The sequence below is a fragment of the Podarcis pityusensis genome, assembly GCF_964106645.2.
Source record: "Podarcis pityusensis genome assembly, chromosome: 17".
Classification (NCBI taxonomy): Eukaryota; Metazoa; Chordata; class Lepidosauria; order Squamata; family Lacertidae; genus Podarcis; species Podarcis pityusensis.
Window position 1 is genome coordinate 33,113,260 of NC_138042.1, and position 21,510 is coordinate 33,134,769.

General features: G+C 44.3%; 1 protein-coding gene across 4 annotated transcripts in view; it reads right to left on the bottom strand.

Moving 5' to 3' along the window:
* Positions 1-21,510, bottom strand: part of LOC308466137 (ephrin type-B receptor 5) — a 162,112-nt gene that overhangs the window by 14,500 nt on the left and 126,102 nt on the right. For all 4 annotated transcript variants that reach the window (XM_080986722.1, XM_080986723.1, XM_080986720.1 and 1 more), the window contains one exon: positions 1,071-1,195. In XM_080986722.1, the coding sequence (XP_080842848.1) occupies positions 1,071-1,195 (125 nt within the window). The remainder of the gene's footprint in view (positions 1-1,070; positions 1,196-21,510) is intronic.

Below are 21,510 nucleotides of genomic sequence, written 5' to 3' on the forward strand. Positions count from 1 at the left end.
CGGCTGAGATAAACACACACACCCCAACCCCCTGATCTAGTCTCTGGATTTCTCAAATGCCTCTGCTGCTACTCTTCTCTCCTGACCTAGAGAACAGAAGAGGCCAAAGGAGAAAACAGAGAAATGATTTGTATAATAGAAGAAAAGAAGGATGCCATAGCGAAATTCCAAATACAGACATTTATCTGTTAGTTTGGAAAATGCATAAACCACTTGCTCAAAAAATAAAATAAAATATCCAAGCAGCTTCTAATTCCGTAATATATGAAACATGACTAAAATGCACAAACCACTTAAAAACAAAGCTACATAAAACCAAAATTATGAACATAGATAAAAATAAACCATCTAAAACAAATGCTAACTAAATCATGTGCCCCGACAGACTTGCTGAAAGAGGAATGTTTCTGCAACAAAATGAAATAAGAATCATGTGCCTCTTTAAAAAAAATACCGTCTGGCTATCATTTTTGTTTTATAAATCTGAAAGGTACATGCTCGACTCTAATAATTTTTGGTATCTCACACAGCCCTCTTGGTTGTGGTGGGTTTGATTTTGTTTCGTTTCCCCCATGGCTTATGACAAAGCCATGTGGCCGCAGTTCCCAACCCACTCTGATACCATAGGAACAAGGTCCCTTAGACAAAAAAGATGGCAAGCTCACCATCTGGTCCTAGCAGGAGAAGAAAAGCTAGAGCAGATTGACACTACAAACCTAAACCTGTTTCAAATCTCTCAAGGAACCCTAGTACAAAATGATAGCTTTGAAAGAGCGCTGAGAATTTAGTCGGGAGATATGTAACACTCTCTACCATCTGAAGAAGCTTACTGATGGGAAGTCATGACCATCAGTTTTGTTTAAATTTATAGTGCAGGCATGCAGAGGCAAGGAAAAACTTGTGGTGAAACACGAAATCCAGTTCCTAGTTTTAACTCAAGCCTCTTTTTACTATCTTATTATTTCAATTGCCCCTTCTTGCCAGGCTGCAGCCATTACACACCCTGGCCGCAGTGATTTTCAACCTCTCTCACACACAACTGCGAAAACAGGTTCCCCACATCAACTTACCTTGTCAAAATAACGCAGCTGATAATCCAAGATGATCCCGTTTGGTTGGTCTGGTTGCGGCCAGGACAAAGTGATGCTACTCGTCGTACGACTCACCTGGTGCATCATGGGAACAGCAGATGGGACTGCAACAAGAGAGGGGGGAGTCAAGATGAGAGAGAGAAATATTAGGGAAGGGGAACAGGAGGAAATATCTAGGTGCTTGCATTTCAAACTTGGTTGCTGTTAACAGTTTGGTCACAAACCACGTGAAGATGCAAAACTCATGTCAGCGGTCTGTTTTGCAATGGCTGACTATTTGTGTTCTGAATCTACTCACTAGTTTGTTTCAATGTTTTTAATTAACAGCGTGCCCTGTAGTTCCCATTGATAAATAAGCATGCCAACACGAGTCTTTTGGATTATGGGCTAAAACAGGCCACAACTTTATTGGTTACAGATGTGAGATGTTTGGCTTAGGCATTGGGTGAAACCAGGCTATATCTTGACCACCGCCTGTCTGCAGGTGTCAAATTAAGGATAAACCACCAGAAGGGGGAGCTCTATGACTTACATGAAATAGGGGCACCCCGATGGGTCCCCGTTGGGGTAGCGACATGGCCCTAGCCCATGCCTGGGCTTTGGACAGAATCCACACCCCTGGATCCCTTTAACAGGATACCCTTATTGAGGAGGGGCAGGCGGAGGCTACAACCTCCCCTCTATTAAACAAAGGCTTATCCAATGTCTAACCGCACCAAGGTTTAAATTACCTGCAGCCCCCCCCCCACATGGATTGGTGATATGGCTAGGGCTTGCACAGAGGGAGCGCCAACCCCCCACCGCCCGTCCACAACACCCCCACCCCGGAAGGTGAGCAGTCTTACTAAAAAGACCTCTAAAGTCTACCTATCATTTGTGTATTCCAATGTTTCTCCATGGAGCTCAGCCTAGCATACCTGACTTGTTCCTTAACCCCACCCATACCACAACCCTGTTAGATAGATTAGGCTGAGAGGCAGCAGTGGACACAGGTTTATTCATGGATCTTTAATGTCCAGGGGAGGGCTTGAAGCTGAGTTCAGTGCCTTATCCACTACCTTCACCTATTTGCAGTTGAATAAGTTGAATAAACGGGTGACGCTGTGAGTTAAACCACAGAGCCTAGGACTTGCCGATCAGAAGGTCGGCGGTTCAAATCCCCACGACGGGGTGAGCTCCCATTGCTCGGTCCCTGCTCCTGCCAACCTAGCAGTTCGAAAGCACATCAAAGTGCAAATAGATAAATAGGTACCGCTCTGGTGGGAAGGTAACCAGTGTTCCCGGGCGCTGCTCTGGTTCGCCAGAAGCGGTTTAGTCATGCTGGCCACATGACCCAGAAGCTGTACGCTGGCTCCCTTGGTCAATAAAGCAAGATGAGCGCCGCAACCCCAGAGTTGGTCACGACTGGACCTAATGGTCCGGGGGCCCTTTACCTTTTTAAGTGAATTATGAATGTAATAAATTAACACAAAATATCTGGGCTCTCTGCCAATATTTCCATGTATCATTTCCTCATGTTATATATTTACTATTTTCTGCTATTTGTTCCTGTCTGATTAGCTTTCACACTCCACAGGGGTCTTCCTTCAGACATTGGCTGGTTTACCCCCCTCAGGGAGTCTGCGAAACCTAAATGTTTCTGACAGACAGCTCAGAAAGGAAATGATTCAGAGCTGGTGGAAGCCTGAGAAGAGTTGGTTGCTGCATACCGAAGGAGGTGAATGCATTTTAATGACCTGGTCAGACTAGCAGAGGAGAGGGCATCCCAGCATCTGCCTGAAGAAATGAACAGAACACGAGATAAATTTTCAGAGACTCTTCCACCCATTAGTGGAAATCTCTCAATCCTGGTCTAATCCAGGCAGGACCTTCTGGTCCTATGTGTTTAGGTCACCAATTATGCAGCTGGGATTTTTCGCAATGCCTCTTGTTTTTGTTTTTACATTGGCTATCGTTGCAAGCAGAGAAACGAGGTTACTTTCTACTGTTGGCTCCAAACAACACAAGTTTCTCTGAGAAACTTGTCAGCCTTCCCCAAACCAATACTTAGTGGGAGAGTCTGGGGATGGTAGCAGAAATACTTAAGAACAAGCATACAGTGGTATAGTGGTACCTCGGGTTACACACGCTTCGGGTTACATATGCTTCAGGTTACAAACTCCGCTAACCCAGAAATAGTGCTTCAGGTTAAGAACTTTGCTTCAGGATAAGAACAGAAATCCCGCTCTGGCAGCGCGGCAGCAGCAGGAGGCCCCATTAGCTAAAGTGGTGCTTCAGGTTAAGAACAGTTTCAGGTTAAGTACGGACCTCCGGAACGAATTAAGTACTTAACTCGAGGTACCACTGTACCTTGGTTCTCAAAATTAATCTGCTCTGGGAGTCCATTTGACTCCCGAAACTGTTCAAAAACCAAGGCGCAGCTTCTGATTGGCTGCAGGATCTTCCTGCACTCAATCGGAAGCTGCGTAAGCCGCGTTGGGACATTCGGCTTCTGAAAAACATTCACAAACCAGAACACTTACTTCTGGGTTTGCGGTGTTTGGGAGCCGATTTGTTTGACAACTAAGCCATTCGGGAACCAAGGTACCACTGTGCTAAGAAAAAGGCAAATGCAAGAAACCTAACTATAAATACTGGATGCCACATAGGTCTGAATGCGGACCTACAGCACCGAACGACCAATGCACTACAAAACGCACGTGGATTTGATCTTCATCATGCCAAACCTCTGCAGTATCCACTACTTGTGGTTAAGAAAGGTTGTACTGGGCATATAAATGCAGAAGGACCACACTCTCAGCACCTCAGGAGCATCTAACAAACTTTCAGGAACTTATCTGCTGTGAAATTCCTGCACACGTGCCACAAACACACTGTGCACATTTCAGAGGGTGATCAGGAAAGCTCTGCAGAACTCTTTTGATCCATGCACAATGCAAGCCTAGCATACTGGGCCTTGCTGATGCTCTCTGTTGATGCAGAGTTTGCCCTGGAATCTATCCAGCACACCCATGCAGGCAAACTTCCTTTCAAGAAAAGATAAAACTTTACAAAGAACCACAGGATTCCCTGGAACACATCTTAAAAAACAACTGATTCACCAGCTCCAATATTTATGGAAATTTCCATATTGATGGAAACTGAAGATGCCCAAGATAGAATCATGGGAGAAAAATAATAATCCAGTTATATAACCTTCCTGTGTTCTCACTGCATCTTCCACAAAATTCTGCCAGCGATCAATGGGGGCTGCTGCTTACATGATTAAAAAAAAGGTTGGACTAACTGGCAAACGAGGACCAGAGTCAAACCTATGATCACCTGGGCCAATTGGCAAACATCTGGCAAAGCAGTAAAGCCTGCTGCTTTCTTCTCAGCACTGAGAAGCACAAAAGGATTGAGGGTAGGGGTTCCCCCCCACCCTCTTCATATAAAACAAGAGGAAATTATTCCGAGAGAAGCAAATCAAAGAGGCTTTAACCAGCTTAGGCAAGCAGGAACGAGTTTCACATAATGTAAATCAAACAACAGTACGAGAGGAAAGATCACACTGAAATGTTTTAGGTACTCCTTGTTCCTTCTGTTCTTCACAGCCCTTAGTCTTATTAAAAAATAAACTTACCTGAGACAAACCACTTACCCACTGTATCAACTAGGTACTTTTATTTTTATAATGCGATGGCACTTTATAGCATAAGCAAAGAAAACAAAAAAGCTGTCTGATGCGTCTTAAGATGAACATGAACCAGTGTTTCCCAAACGTAGGTCTCCAGTTGCTGTTGGACTACAACTCCCATGATCCCTAGCTAGCAGGACCAGTGGTCATGGATGATGGGAATTGTAGTCCAAATACAGCTGGAGATTCAAGTTTGGGAAACACTGACCTAAATGAGACTTTAAATGAGACTTTAGCTCATTTCAGTTGAACGAAGGATCCATGGAGGCTTGTGTGCTCTCTCCCCTCAAATCCTCCTGCAAATCCCTTTTTGTGGTAATCCGCAGTTTGCCATTACGTATATCTTAATTAGGAAACCATGGTCAAAATAAAAAAATCCTTCCAGTAGCACCTTTAAGACCAACTAAGTTAGTTCTTGGTATGAGCTTTCGTGTGCAAGCACACTTCTTCAGATACACTGAAACAGAAGTTGCCAGATCCTTCTATATAGTGAGAAGGTGGGGAGGGGTATTACTCAGAAGGGTGGTGGGAGTGGGAGATAGCTGAGATGAGCCTGCTGACGACTCTTAACGACTGTAATAGGTCTTACAGGAAAAGGCAAGGGGTGAGAAGGTGAGAAAACCATGTATTAGGAAACCATGGTTAGCATAAACTGTATTTGTCTGTGAAACAGGATTGGAAACCATGAACAAACCAAAGTCTCCCATTCTGTTTCTGTAGACAAACAAGGGCTTGACTAGTTTGGTTCTAAGAGTAACAATGGTTTGCTGAGGAAGAGAAAATGAGGGTATTGGGAGGGAGGGAATGGAACAATTCCTATGAAATCAGGGGAGTCCTGCCGAGCTCCCTGGGTGTTAGCTGTTAGGTGTATACCAGCTTTCTTAATGCACATCTCAAACATATGCCTTGCAAATGGAGAGGAGTAATCTGGGGAGGGTGTCCTGTTGCTTAACACTCTCTCACATAAAAAGTTTGCAGCGTGTTGAGCTCAGCTCAGCAGACATGGAGCCTGGAGTCATGTAGTGTAGGATGGCTTGAATATCATTAGTTTAAATCATTCATTTTAATCATCCATTTTATGGTATTTCAAGTTCCAAACCAGAAATAAGACAATTCTAAGCATTATGAAGCAACTTTGCCTTCATGTTTTCTGTGTGTGTGGCAGACGGCAGGTGTGGGAATGACAGCAGCTCGGCCGGTAAAGCTGGCGAGACAGCAGCAGATAAATAGGGAGGGAGGGAAGGCGAGTCCCAAGGAAGGGAAGCAGGAAAAAGCGGTCTTTGCACAATTTTAAAATCAAATCTCTCTAAGGGGCTGCAGCTGAGTGGTACAGTGCTTTCGCTACTGCATTAGGTCAGGAGTTGCAGCAAGATGGACCACCTAAAACTCCTTTGCAAAGAATCCTGGGTGTCTCCAGGTAGGGCTGGGAATGAGTCTGTCTGAAAATCTTGGGAGAGCCACTGCCAGTCCGTGTAGACAGGTAAGGTAAAGGTAAAGGACCCCTGGACAGTTAAGTCCAGTCAAAGGCGACTATGGGGTTGCGTCGCTCATCTCGCTTTCAGGCCGTTTGTTCCCAGACAGCTTTCCGGGTCTTGTGGTCAGCATGACTAGACCGCTTCTGGTGCAACAGAGGACCATGACAGAAGCCAGAGCGCATGGAAACACTGTTTCCCTTCCTGCTGCAGTGGTACCTATTTATCTACTTGGACTGGTGTGCTTTCAAACTGCTAGGTTTTCAGGAGCTGGACACAGCAACGGGAGCTCACCCTGTCACGGGGATTTGAACCGGTGACTTTCTGATACTAAGCTAATACTAATACTAAGCTAGCTAGACCAATCGTCTGACTCACTGTAAGGTAGCTTCTTATGTCCGTGGCTTGCTCCCTCCCCATCCAGGGATGGGATAGTTTCTCCTTATTTCTCATTTTCCCACTCATCAGTTCTCCACATCAGTTTGTGAAATTTGAAATGAACAAGCAAACAAACTTCTCAGTAGTATTTTAGTGCCAATTTCTTCTAATATACACAACCTTGGTATGCAATTTGCCCAACGTGTAAAGCACTTTCCCCCTTATGTAGCACCTTTTTCAATGCTGTTTGCACAAATAAATGCATTTTATGTCCAACTTGCCCTAGTATATGCATTTGTGCACAAATGCCTCGGCTTCACGGTTGCACTGCACAATCTGGAGAAGTGTGCATTTTGGAGGATGGCCGAGTTTTGGTTTTCTTCTTGTTTCAGAAAGAGTGAAGGCTGACCTTTAAAGGCGAACTGAACTGAATGTCTTCGCCATCACTACTCCCTGCAACCAACTTTTAAAATGCATCACTTATAGTGATATTCATGCACCACCTCTAAACATTATGCCAGCACTTGGTACCTGACCATATATCTGTTTGCTTTCACTGCTGCTTAAGCAGTGCACACATTAGGTCAGGCGTTGCAGCAAGATGGACCACCAAAACTCCATGCCCCAGGCCCAGTCATTAATTTGGAAAGCCCCCCTAATTGTGAAGAAAGCTCAATGGATCGCTTTAAGAACCGTACTTGTAGCGAAAGGGATCTACAACGGGCATGCAAGTGGCACAGGCGGGCAAGGAAATACGACTGTTGTGTGTTTGCCTCTGAGCTTTGCCAACAAACTGCTCCAAATGGCTCCCTCTTGAAATAGGCAACACTCCTCTGCTTCTTGATGATTAACTCAGTATGAGCACAAAGGCGTCTTAGGGATTATCGTGCTAGTGGGTTGGTCTTCTTCCTACCTCACTTGCTCCAGAGGCATTCTGTCAATCTTGCCCTTACCTTTGATTAATTCAATCACTCGTTAAAGTTTGTTTGCAGAGCCCTGATGCCCTGCCTCTCCCAACGGCATGATGCAGCTTACAGCATATTTATAACGAACAAGTTAACTGTTAAAATAATTCATTAAAAACCGCTTAAAATATAGCAGCCTGTTTTCAGACCTACAGTAATATTAATAATAAAAACCCAGCCTGATTAATTACTGGCATGAAAGAAACAGCTAGCAGAAGAGTATTTTTTAAAAAACCACACAAAGCACCAGTAGAGTTTCAATTTACCAAGCAAAGGAATCATAGAGTTGGAAGGGACCCTGAAGATCATCCATTCCAACCCCCTGCAATGCAGGAATATGCAGCTGTCCCATATGGGGATCAAACCTGCAACCTTGGCATTATCAGCACCATGCTCTAACCAACTGAGCAGAGGAGTTCTGCAGGATGTCTGCAGGCAGGGACAGGGAGGTACCTCTTCTGAACTCATGTTCCAAAGCAGTGCAACAATTTTCAGTACGCCTCTGTACTATGAACATGTTCAATAAACCCATCATTCCCAACCCACTAAATGCCTCTATACTTTGGCATCCGCCTTCCTTTAAAGGACCTTTCTAACATTTCCCTCAATAATTTGGGGGTGACTGAAGCAACTTTCCCCTTGAAATCCTCTCACAGGACCTGGGCCCTGGTGGAAAGAGCTTACAAACTGCCTCCTTCCCACATCACTGCTGCCACAGGAGTGTGAGAAGGAGCTGTATCAGCTTGTCCTAAGTGATGGTGAAACAGGTTAGCAGGACCACTCATGATATTCACTCCATTGGAATTTCTCCCTGAACGTCAATCGTTAAGCTGGCAATCCACCCATTATTATTTTTTAAAAAAATAATACAGAATGATCAGCATGTCTTTTCTTGCATGTTCCATCTCCTATCCATACACACCTCTTATTTTGTCCACGTTGCTGGCATGTGCAAAGGCTTATTCATATTAGACTCACAGAATTGGAAGGGATCCTGAGAATCAGCTATAGCCCGACTCCCTGCAGTGAAGGAATATCCAGCTGTCCCTTATGGGAATCGAACCTTGGTGTTATCAGAACCATGCTCTAACCAACTAAGCTATCCAGCCTTGGTGGCACGACATGCAAAGAGGAATCTTGGTGAACACAAGCACTTGTTCACTTTGGCAATCTGGTCTGGGTCGGGGGGTCGGTGGTAGGGGGAAACCCAAGCTAATGTTGATGAAAGGAACAGGAAGTCTCAGCAAACATCATATGCACCAGTTGCAGAATTAATTTTAGAAATTCTCCACACTGTAGCAGAATAAAGTTGGAAAAGAACACAGGGCAGAGAGAACCCACAGAACAATAATGGAAGAGGGAGGTATACTCATCCCTATAAATTACTTATCCATGAAACAAAACAGAAAACTAGTTTTATATCGAACAACTAGAAATTTTTGAATAGCAAAATCCACTGCCATTACACAGTCAAGAGTGGTGTGCTTCGTACATCCTCCAACCAAGTCTGTGTTGTACCTACGCCATTTGTGCCAAAATAAATAGATATGGGGAACCACATTTATTGGACCAATATTTGCTTGGGGAAAGTGTTTAATAACTTTGCAGTGACACAGAACTCGTTGCTTGGTCATGCCTGACAGCAGCTTGTTTTATGAGTGTAATATTCATATGCATCTGGGTGCAGAAACAAACAGTCTGCACAACACTTCTTACAATTTATCTGACAAGAAAATATAAAATATCTACCTGGCGTGCCAACTGTGCATTATAGGCTCATTATATCTGAACAATGATGAATGAACAAATATTACTATAAATAAATAATTGTGCATTGAAGAAGAGTGGAAAGAAAGTTGGATAGGAAAGAAGGGAGTGTGATATGTGGCAGATGAACAGTCCTTCTGTGTTACACATACTGGATCTTTGGTATTTTCTATGTTAAACTAGATATGGGAGACCTGCAGCCTCTTTGAATATGTTCGTAGAATCACAGAAGTGTTGTTGGACTACAACTCTCATGATGTTGTTTGTGTGAATGAAAAGCGGCATAAAAATATAATAAATGAATGAAATGAAATGAATCCCTTCCAATTCTACAATTCTATGAATCACCCCTGACTATTCACCATGCTGGCTGGGGCTCACAGGTTCGCACCCCTCGTTTAAACACTCAAGGAATACATTCCGGATCTACTCGATATTATCTGCATCTTTCTTTCCCTCTATATAACATTCAGAGTCTGGTTCAATAAGAGAGAAGGCAGCACTATTTTGTACATCTGCAACAGCAGCTGTAATGGCTCCAGCTGAATTGAAATTACTCATAGCAGTGCTGAAAAATGCTTTGCTTTTCTGGCCATTTTCCAACACTCCTTGCAACCATGTCTGCTCATTCATTTGCCTTGCTCTCACTCGCCTTCTATGACATCAGTCCATAGCCAAATCTAATTGGCTATGTTGCGCTGTCACGACACCCTATCACAAACAGTCAAATAGCAAGTGAGAGCAACCCACGTTGAGTTCAGCTGCCAACGGCTATTACGATGCCGTCGATACTGTTGCTGTCTCCTAACAAAAGGCTCACACATTTACAAAACCCTTGCTGGATAAAAGTCAAATGGGAAATAACTAAAACTGTGTTATAGGATTACACAGGATGCAAGACTATTGCAACTAGGTTGAATGAAGATACAAGCTTTTAGTAATAGCTTTGGGGACAGGCGGGATTCCAGCTGTGCAAGACTGAATAAAAGTCCCCAACAGAACAAATCTTAAAAGGTGAAAATATGGAGGAGGAGGACCACATGCAGCCCACAGAAACTAGGAGGGCAAGCAAGAAGATTACCCGTTCTCTTTGAGAGGCCTGCGCATCCAAAGCTTACCTCGACGTTTCCAAACCCTATGTAATTTGGTGCAATCGTAAAGAAAATACAAACGATAATACATCCCTCTCTCCACTTGAGACTTTGTCCCCAGCTGTGAACGCCCAGCCTCCCCGCAACTGCATAAGAGCAGAAATATCAGGAAGTAAGGGGGTTATAGCAGACTTAACATAAATCCTGCCCCCTGTGTCAGTTCCTGGATTGCATGGGGAGAGATTACGAGCCCAGAAAGCCAATTCATCAGTGAGCTGGCCTGAAGAGAAGATCTGTCTGTGGGGAAGAATAGGAGCACCCAGCTGTAGCGTGAGAGGCCAGTAGCTGGTTCTGAAGAGAGATGTTATTTTTACCTGACTACTGAATGTGATGGGAGTTACCCCAGAGGAGCAGCACTGAATGGAAGTTCTTCACTTTGGGAGTTCTAATCCCATGATATATTTTTTTAAAAAAACCCTGAAATGTTAAATCAGGCTTCCTCAACCTCGGCCCTCCAGATGTTTTGAGACTACAATTCCCATCAACCCTGACCACTGGTCCTGCTAGCTAGGAATCATGGGAGTTGTAGGCCAAAAACATCCGCATATTATATGCATATTATGATCTTTTTAAAAAAAAATATATTATTCAGTTAATCATTTCTATAACGTTGAATTGAATTCTTGATATGTAGAGTGATCCAGTGTCGTGTAGTGATCAACGCTGGATTACGACCTGGGAGACCAGGGTTCAAAACCCCACTCAGCCATGAAACTCACTGGGTGACCTTGGGCCAGTCACTGTCTCTCAGACTAATCTCCCCCACAGGGTTGTTGTATGTATACCAGCTTGAACTTAGAACTCCTTGTAGGATAAATGGACTATAAATGTAATAAAGTTCTGTTTATTGTCTTGCTTTTAATACTGCAAGTTACTTTGAGCCATATTTTTTCTGTGTGTAAAAGTGGTGTATATAAACATACAACAACAACAACAATATTTTAAAAATACATATATGCTATAAAGGCAGACGACAGTGTAACCTAAATCAAACATTGCTGAGTCATGGATCCTTCTGCTCTGGCCTGCATTATGTTCATCTGTGCTGGTGGCATACAATGAACAGTTGCCCACATCTAACACAACTGCCTCTCTTGGTTTTTCTGATACTGAAACGAAAGCTCATGCAAACAGCATCCCTAGTCCAAAATGTTAAGCAGTTAATACTTCCTGACTCCAGGAATACCACACACTGTAGGAACCCAGGTGAAAAGCTACAGGTAACAAGTCAATTCACTGTGACATCCCCGATTGGATGGAATCTCCCCTTTGACTAATCCAGGAAGAAGCAACAGCTTAGGTGTTTTTTTTTCCGGGGGGGGGGGTGGTGGTAAACGATAGGAAAGAACTGCACTGAATATATTTTTTAAAAACCTAACAATAAATAAACAAATCAGAAGCTAAGTGGTTGGCAGGGTATTGCTCCATCAAAATTACCAGTTTCTATTCAGTCTTGGTACCATCACTAAATGAACATCCCTACAGCACCATGTACCCCTTGAAAGAGATACAATGTGGCACATGACCATACTTTTACATGTATTAGACAAGGGCTTTTTCCTAAACAAATTTAGTAAAAAATGGCGGGCATGTTATACACAGTCAGTGCATGTTGGTGGCATGGGATTGGTATCTTCTGCTGGCCGGAGACTGTCAGTGGCTATTTTGTGTGTTATTGGTGGCTGCAACAAGGGCTGGTGTTGATTTGCTGTGGCAATTGGCGGCTTCTGGTGGGAGCAGCTGATAGGCAGCTTTTGTGGTGGGTGAGCGATTTCCAGGAATCCCCCCTAAAAAAAGCGTAGCCTTAGCTCTGGTCTGCCCCGCCCCAAAGAAAGGCTTACATTGGAGTCCTCAAAAATAGGGGACGTCTTATACGTGGGGGCGTGTTATACACTGAAAAATACAGTATATTGCAACACTTAACACCATTCATTAAACAATGCAGGCACATCATTAACACAGCGGATGCATGGATACAAATATGCAAGCCTCTTACACATGGCCCCAACATCTGGCTTGCAACCAACCTGTGGATTTGCAGTCAAGGAGACACACACCACATCAATGTCCTTCCTTGTTTTGCAGCTAGGGGATCAATTCTGCGCACTGCAGGGCCGCCTGGCTCTAGGATTCATTTTGTACGTGCCACACCCCTAGAGCACCAAAGCATGGCAATTTGTCACTGCTCTAACTTTTGCTCTCGTCTAATGAGGCTTATTTGGGGAGACACACTAGCTGTGCCTAATAGCACTTAGATAATTTGCTGCCACAAACAATCTCTGAGGATCAGCTTGTCCTGAGGATGGCAGTGGGACTAGGCTTTTAATGAAGGGGTTCAGCAATTGCCTTCAGCCTGTTGTTTGCCGCATTAGGCATCAGGAATGTTTTCCTACGTGGACCATGTATGACTGTCAAGCAAACCAGACGGCAGTGCCACTTAAAACTATCTCAAGTATTTTGCTGTTGCTTTCCCCCCCTTGTTGTTATTCGTATTGATTAGCTTCGCCTTGCTTGCTTTGCTACGTGATTTTTTCCTTGCTGCACAGCGGGGCCTTTTCTCTCTCTCTCTGCTTTTAAAATGCTTATCCTTATCATTAGTTTATTCTTGCCTTTGTTCTTTGGAGCTGCACATCAAATCCTGTGCTGGCCAGATTCTGCGCTTCCAGAGTAACATATAGGAAGCTGCTCTATACCCAGGTATACCACTGGTCCATCCAGCCCATTAGTGTTGACACTGACTTCCAGCAGATCTCCAGGGTTTGGGGCAGGAGTCTTTCTTGGTCCTACCCATGGACCCCACAGACTGAACCTATGACCCTCTGCATGCAAGGCAGATGCTCCACACAATGGGCTGTGGCTGGCAGGGATGTGGAACGCTACAACCTGAGAGGCTGCATCATGAACCTGAGACATGGGAGAGAACAGTGGTGCCATTTTCAGTGTAACATGTAGTTGTGCCCTCAATGCATCTGTACTTTGAGCAATGGTGTGCAGTTAGTGGACTAGGGACTGGGCTACTCCCCTAAATATTCCCCTGACTCTTCCTTCCCAAAGCACAGGAAGCTTCTGCCCAGGGAGGCACACACGCATGTCAGGACATCATATGCCTGACATCGCCCTCGCAAGCTGGCACTTCTGGCCCTAACTATCCCTCTATGAAAAATGTCACTGCACATCACTGACTTTGAGAAGTATGGTGCAATTTGGTTCTACTTTAGAACTTAGCATTTATATGTGCTCAAAGTACTACACATGTGCTCATTTATTGCAATCCAATGGTGGGGAACCTGTGGCCCTCTAGATGGTATTGAATTCTGACTCACAGCCACCCCCAGAAGTATGGCCAATGGTCAGGGATAATGAAAGTTGTCATTCAAGACCATCTGGTCTACTGGTTCTCCACCCCACTGCAATCCTTAAAATGATTTTGTTATGCAGATATGCATTATTATTATCCTCATATTGCAGTTAGGGAGCTGATATTAGTGGATTGCCCCAAACTGGTCTCCCTCAGAGAAACCATGAATGGTGAAAGCAAGAACAAATCTTCGTTGTAGTTCACAGTGTGTCTGAAGCAAGATAAAACATGAACCCAGGTTCGGACCTAACACTAAGCCACACCATGGCTTAGCCTTGAGTAGTATGGCAGCAGGAAGACCGGGGGAAGTGCATGAATGCAATCTTCGCTCCAAGAAACCACGTTTGCTCACTTGCATTATGCCATAGTTTGGCTTAGTGTTACATGTGACCCAGGTCGCAGACAGAAAGAGTTAGATTATGTTTCATGTATACCAAATCATAGGTGTCCTGTAACTCCTTACAAACCCCGAGACTATGTGGCATTGCATTGCATATGCGTTCCCAAAAGCCACAGCCATCAATACTACATAGGATATATTATCAGCAATATAAAGTTACACTGTTTTCAGACCACTTTTAAATGATGGGAGTTATAGCCCCAAAACAGCAGGAGACCCAATTTTGGGAAACCCTGACCAAGAAGAACCGGACGTTCCTAGCTCAGTCCCAGCAATAACCCATCATTTTTCTTGCTGTGGGACTCTCTATGTTTTGCACTGAAAACATTCATCCAGTGCTGATTATGACTACTTGTTCCCCCCACCCCCATTTTAGTGGGACTTGTGTAGGAGTTTCCAGTGGATTGTGCTGTTTATTTAATTTTTTAAAATGTTTGTGCGGTGTAGGGAGAATCTGACACTGTAGTGTACAGCTAGCAGCACAGACCTGCTTGGAAGCGACGGTACCAAATATAGCTCATCAAGTGTCCCACCAGGGGCTTGATATAGCTCTTGGTTTTGATACTGGAGAAAAAAACCACCCGGAAAGCAACATAGGACGTAGTGGGCAGGTTACACTTGGCTTTGTGGGTCACAAGTTATGCAGGCCTTCTCTGTTGGATACACCTTAATGGTTTTTGAGTGTGCATTATCTTATGAAAACTGTGTGCCCTTCCCTGGCACATACCTGTCTGCAACTTTCAGCTGAACATAACGGATGTGCCTCTTGCAGCAAGAGTAATAGCCTGAATCAATTTTCCTCCTGAGCTAAAGTTTTTATCTGCCTTCACAGTCAATAATCTCAGGGTCACGCTCAGCCCGAGAAATCTCCTCTTCAGCCGTATCTCTTCAGCCTTGTAAAGTCTGCCTAATGACCCTTCTGCACTATTGCCTGTGAATGTCACTGCTTCGAGATGAAATCCTCATCACACCTTGGTGGTTCCTGTACTTATGGCCTCTCCAAATCCCAGCTCTCCGGGTCTAGCACATCCAGGAAGCCTGCCTAGTAACTTCTGGCAGGTACAAGGCAGCTTGGTCGTGCCCTCACATTTGTAGACACCTGTGGCAGCTGTTGCCTGCCTGAAAAAAAGCCTTGGGTTTGCTTGGCGCCTTTTTCTGCATTCTCTAGTGACATTATAGAAAGTTCAAATGTGGGATGCAGTCAGTGTGGGGAGCATTTCTGTACTGGCTTCATTTGCACCCCCACAGGACATTGCTTTTTTTTTGAAGTGTGCATGCCTACACAAAATGTAAAAGTGTGGATGCAACATACAGGTACTTGGAAACATGCAGGTATTCTCAATAGAGAACCAGGATAAGCTCCATAGAGGCAATCTCATAATTGCTGCCATGTGTTGTGTAGAAGGATCCATGCATAAACTAGTTTCAAAGGCAGGTTTGAATGTGGTACTCAGCCATCAATGACAAGACTATTTTGTCCCATCTAAAATTGCATGGCAAATGGTATGGATTCAAATGATGCCCATGTAATTCTGATTGGCCTCCTGTTCTGGGTGCAGAGTGCAAGTAAAATAAACAAACAGCAAATTCCACATGTCACCTAGGCAGTTGATTCCTTTGCTGAGCTACTATTACAGTAAGGGTGCTTTTCCTAAATTTACTATAAGGTAAATCTAAAATTACCTTCTAGTTTATTCATTGCTTGTTGTGTAGGAATGAAACGAATTACAAGAAACTATTGGACCATGTATCTTATCAGCTTAACTTGTGTCCTGACTACGGCCAGACAAATATGTCTATTTCACTTCCTCTCACTTCCTCATTTTTCTACTCTTAGTTCAGTTCTCCACATTGCCACACCAGGTTGCAAATAACCCTCATGAAAGTTCATCAGCATTTTAGCACAAATTTCTCCTTAATATACATGGGAAGTAATAGTACTGTTCTATTCTGCCTTGGTTGGACCACACCTGGAATACTGTATCCGGTTCTAGGTCCTACAATTTAAGAATAATATTGACAAGTTGGAACGTGTGCAGAGGGAGACCAAGATGATCAAGTCAGGAATCCAAGCCTTATGAGCAATAGTTGAGGGAGTTGGATATGTTTAGCCTGGAAAAGAGGAGACTGAGAGGAGATAGCCATCTTCAAATATCTAAAGGGTTGCCATATGGAAGATGGAGCACTGGAGGGTTGGATTTGAACCAATGGATTCAAGTTACAAGAAAGGCGATTCTGACTAAACATCAGAAAAAAATTTCCAACAGCAAGAGCCGTTTGACAGTGGAACATAGTCCCTCAGAAGGTGGTGGCCTCTCCTTCATTGGAGGTTTCTAAGCAATGGTTGAATGGTCATCTGTCATGTTGAAATTCCTGCATTGCAGGGGGTTCTACAATTCTATGATTCCACAGAATATGGCCTGACACATGGGCTTCTGAGATCTTTAGAACTTGGAGTAGCGCTTCTGCAGACTGCAGTGATCTGCAGCAAAGGGAGGGAGAGTGACAGACAGACAGACAGACAGAAGATACACACACACAACTGGGGGTGGGGTTTGAGAACCAAAATAATCAAGATGTTGGAGCACCTTCCCTATAGGTAAAGGCTAGAACATTTGGGGCATTTTCATTTAAAAAAACAAGGGAACAGGGGCAGGGCATGACAGAGCCCTATACCATGGTTAACAGTGCAGCGGAAAAAATACAAAGATAATTTTTCCCCATCTCTCATAATTCTAGCACTTGGGACCCCCAAAAGGTGTGAGATGGCCAAACAATAGCACTTTCACACAACAAAATAGCTAGCTCGTGGAATTCACAAACACAATATATAACAGCAACCATTTAGATGCTTTAAAAACTACACAAACAGAGGGGCCTATCAATGTCCATTATCCATTGTACATAAATCAAACCTCCATGTTCAGAAGCAGCAAGCATGCCTCTAAATACCAGATGTTGAGGACAAGTAACAGGGGAGGTCTCTTCCCCCTCTGCTGCGATTGTAAGCCTGCCAGACTACATGGCCCTTTGGTGTGATGCAGCAGGACTTGCCTTGTGTCCTTACGACTGACACAGCCATTCATTCAGAAAGGGTTTCCTCTTCCTGTCTAAACCCGCCCCCCCCCCGTCCCCATCTCCTTTATCCTGCCTTTCTCTGAGCCCAGGCAAGTCTTCCCAAATGTATGTGTAATCGGGGAGAAAAAAATCTAAGCTAAAATGAAAAGTTGCCAAGGGGGACGAATAGATAGAGGCGGGGGGTGAGACGGGGCCACGTGACGGAGCAACAGAGGCCTAGTTAGCGTGAGCTGTCACTACGAATCGAGGTCAGCTCATCTCAAGCTCACTCCTAATGATCTTGGGGAGGAGGACGAGGGGGGAGGGGGGGAAACAGCAGACAAAGGAGGACCTGACCACAATAGCTGCCCAATAGGTACCGCTACTCTGATGGGGAGGCTTTCAGCACTCCTGGTCTCCCAAAACCCCTTTGCTGCATGAGAGTGATTTGCTTCTCTTGTACGGCTGAAGGGACCTGAGGTAGCCTCCCTGAGGATCTTTGTTTTTCCACAATTTGAAAGAGACACAAGGAATCCAATTATGGCTCTGCTGCTGGCAGGACATGGAGCCCCAGCCCAGCCCAAACCAGCCTAGCTGCTCATTTTCTCCAGAAACAAGACCGGAAATGGGATTACTGGAGACGAGCAAGAGCAGCAAGACATGTCAGGGCAGAGAGGGCTTGAATTTGGAACGCCATGGCTGGGGTCCAGCCTAGTGAACAAGTCTCATGAGTTCTCTTTAGGGAAATGAGAGGGGCAGCGTCAGCCTCTGGGTTGGCCTCCATGCTGGGAATCTGGACTTCTTCCTAGATCTGGTTAATAGAGCAGAACCTGTTTCATTAGAGGCACCTAACTCCACCCCCATCTCCAGGTGAACCTCCACTTTCAGACTCCTGACTGAAGGAACCCACCTCGGAATGGCGAATGTGCACTCCAGGTTGGGTTCCTGGTTTGGCCACCCACAGCTCTAGTCCTGTGTGCTCTACTGTTTTTTCCACTCCAATAATACTCTTGTTTACCTTGTGATAGACTTACGATTTATTAAAGTTTATCATAACTTCTTATCAATAAGTTAGCATTAGGATTTATTGCTCACAAAGCACAGCGTTCAAGGGGCTCAGCCTCTGGGAATGTTGCATTACAATCCGTTTTGCATTTCTTTTTAATGCTGCCGCCTCCCACCTTGGCCCCCTTTGCAAAACAGATACAAGGGCCAAATGGCGGATAAAACCTGAAATATGCTATGGTATCCTGAACATCCACACCAAGGTTATCTCAGTATTCAAGGCAGGTATCACATTCCAGGATTTTGCGCATATGCTGTTCGAGAATGGGTGCAGAAGTTGAGCTTGGCTGAAACTTGAAATGCAGAATGGTGCCTTTCAGTGTTTTCAGCTAACGAGTGAAATCAGAGCTGTGATTGACAAGTGAGTTGCTTGGATACCAGGAATCCCTGCCTCTTTATCCCCTGCACATTTGAGCTCAGATACTCTCTGTTTTTGCTCTATAAGACTCACTTTTTCCCTCCTAAAAAGTAAGGCAAAATGTGTGTGCGTCTTATGGCTGCACAGCTATCCCAGAAGCCAGAACAGTAAGAGGGATCGCTGCTTTCGCTGCACAGCGATCCCTCTTGTTGTTCTGGCTTCTGAGATTCAGAATATTTTTTTTCTTGTTTTCCGCCTCCAAAAACTAGGTGCGTCTTATGGTCTGGTGCGTCTTATAGAACGAAAAATACGGTACTTTCTGCAGAATCTACCATTAAAGAATTCCCTCACTGCTGGAGGAGGGGGAACAGGAAGAAGAAGAAGAAGAAGAAGAAGAAGAAGAAGAAGAAGAAGAGGAGGAGGAGGAGGAGGAGGAGGTGGAGGAAGAAGAAGAAGGGCAGTGGCGGCAACAGCAGCAAACTGAATATTTTGCAGAGAGGCTTAAGCATCTCCACTAAGGACCAGACACTCATAAAGAATGTAATGGATAATTAACTTACAGTTCAACTGTATGAATGTCTACTCAGAAGTAATCTTTTTTTATGTTCAATGGGCCTTAACTCAAGGTAAGTGGGTACAGGATTGAAGTCTGGGATTTCTTGTGGGAAAGGGGCGGAGAAGTTCATGATAACAGGGTCTGTTGTGCACACCAACCTGGGAGTAAGCTCACTTGATTATAGTTGGGATGTGTGCATCTAAACACACAATAATCGGTCCATGTTAAGATTGGTTGAAGCCTTGGGGGTGTACTATTTTCTCTTTTTTTAGGGGACGGGACAAAACATGCATAATTTTGGTGAAAAGAGGCAAAATTCTATGCCACAAAGTACAAATGTGATGCCTGTAAGTAAAAAAGCCCTGTCGTCTTTTTCAGCCATTTTATATCTCCTTCTGTATGTTCACAACAGCAATGTGAGGCATGCTCATCTGAGAGTTGGACCAAGGCAGGAGGTGACCAAAACCACAGATATGGGGCAGGCAGATATTAAACAGAGCAAGCCTTTTGTAGCATGGGACTATGGGGAAAATTTCACCTGCTGATATTCTGTCTGTTGGACACCTTATAACTTGTGTGTGACACTTGATTTATTTTTGAGAGCGCCACACCCGCACCTACAGCAGTGGATACAAATTTGCACGTGACATAAACTGTTTGCAAATTGTATGCAAAATTATTTCTTCTCTGGTAAGTGCAGCAGAAAGCACTTAGTCTAGGTACAGTGACCCGGGCTCAGAAAATCTTGTTGGTACCCCTGGCTAGATGGACGAACGATCCGACCCAGAATAATATAAGGCCGCTTCAAAGTTCCTTAAAAAATGCAGATTTGGTCATTTCATACAAGAATTTGCAAATACATTTCATGTAGGGGTTCTGTTCCTGGCCCCCATGCGTGTCAGTTGAATGTCCCTGTTCTGCCTTCTTCCAGGTCCAAAAGGACCTGCACGTTGGTGATGACGCATCAACTGGATGTGTCTAAAAATGGTTGCCACCTAACCTTGAATTCCACAAGTATCCCACAATATTTATCTTTAGATAGCCAGCCTCCAAACCTTGATGAGAAAGTCTCCACCTCACCAACTGAATTTCTTTTATCTATACAGGTGACACCTGAAATCCAGCTTTACCGCTTCCAATGCTTCACCCACCACTGAAATTCAGGAACAACTTGGCTCCCTGACATTTTGATAAAGGTTTCCGGCATTGCGCAGACCTAGAGACTGCCTGTGTTTCTGCGGTTCAGACTAGCGATTCACATAGTTTTTACCTTTTGTCAACCTCTCATATGCTTTCCCTTTGGAGACAGACAGGCCGGTGCATCGTTGCAACGTTTGTTTTAAAAGGCCGTGAAATATGGGCTGCCAAGGACAGAAGCTGATGGGAAGTGAAAAGGTGCGCGGAAAGGAAGAGACAAGACAAAAGGCAGCTGGGAGAAGGAAGAGAGCAAGTGTGACACAGAAAAGGTAAAGGAGGAAGTTGAAAGGGAAGAGGAACTGAAAGGTAGCAGAGGGTCAGGCAAAACAACAGCGGTGAGCAGGAGATGGAGGGGACCACCTGACACATCCTCTTCTAATAATGTTTCTTCCTTGCAGTATTTTCCTCCTAGGAATGTGCAAAACCTGCCCTGTTGTTTTCGTAGATATTTATACCTTCCTGAATGCAGGCACAGCATGTTTGCCAGTCAGCTGCTACAGCAGGGGTGCAATTGTTCTGGGGTTTTGTTTGTTTGTTTGTTCTAAAAGGGATCCCAACCACGGTAATGGACTACTTGTATAATCATATCCGAAATAGGCTTAAAGGGGCATTATAGTCCCCATTCAAAACTGCCGATGGAATTACAATTCCTGTCCTTGCTTTATACTGTAGCCACAGTCCAGTAACACCATTTCACATACTCTGCAAGGTTTAAAGGCCCATTGTTTGATATACTCGTGACCAAATAGCAAAATGCGGAGAATTTATTGTTTTCCTCATGCTGGTGATGGTATATAAAACTCTAAAGAACGTGGGACCTGGTTACCTGTGAGAAGAAATAGCTCATCTTCTGTATCAAGACTGGCTTGCTTGGTGTAGCCACCTGTTAAACTGAGGTTTGTTTGGTGGGGGAGAGCCTTTCTGGTGGTGGCACTCCAGCTTTGGAACTCCCTCCCCTGAGATATGACTGAATTTCCAGCACCAGCTAAAATACCTGGTTCCTTGTTCAGAGCCTTTGC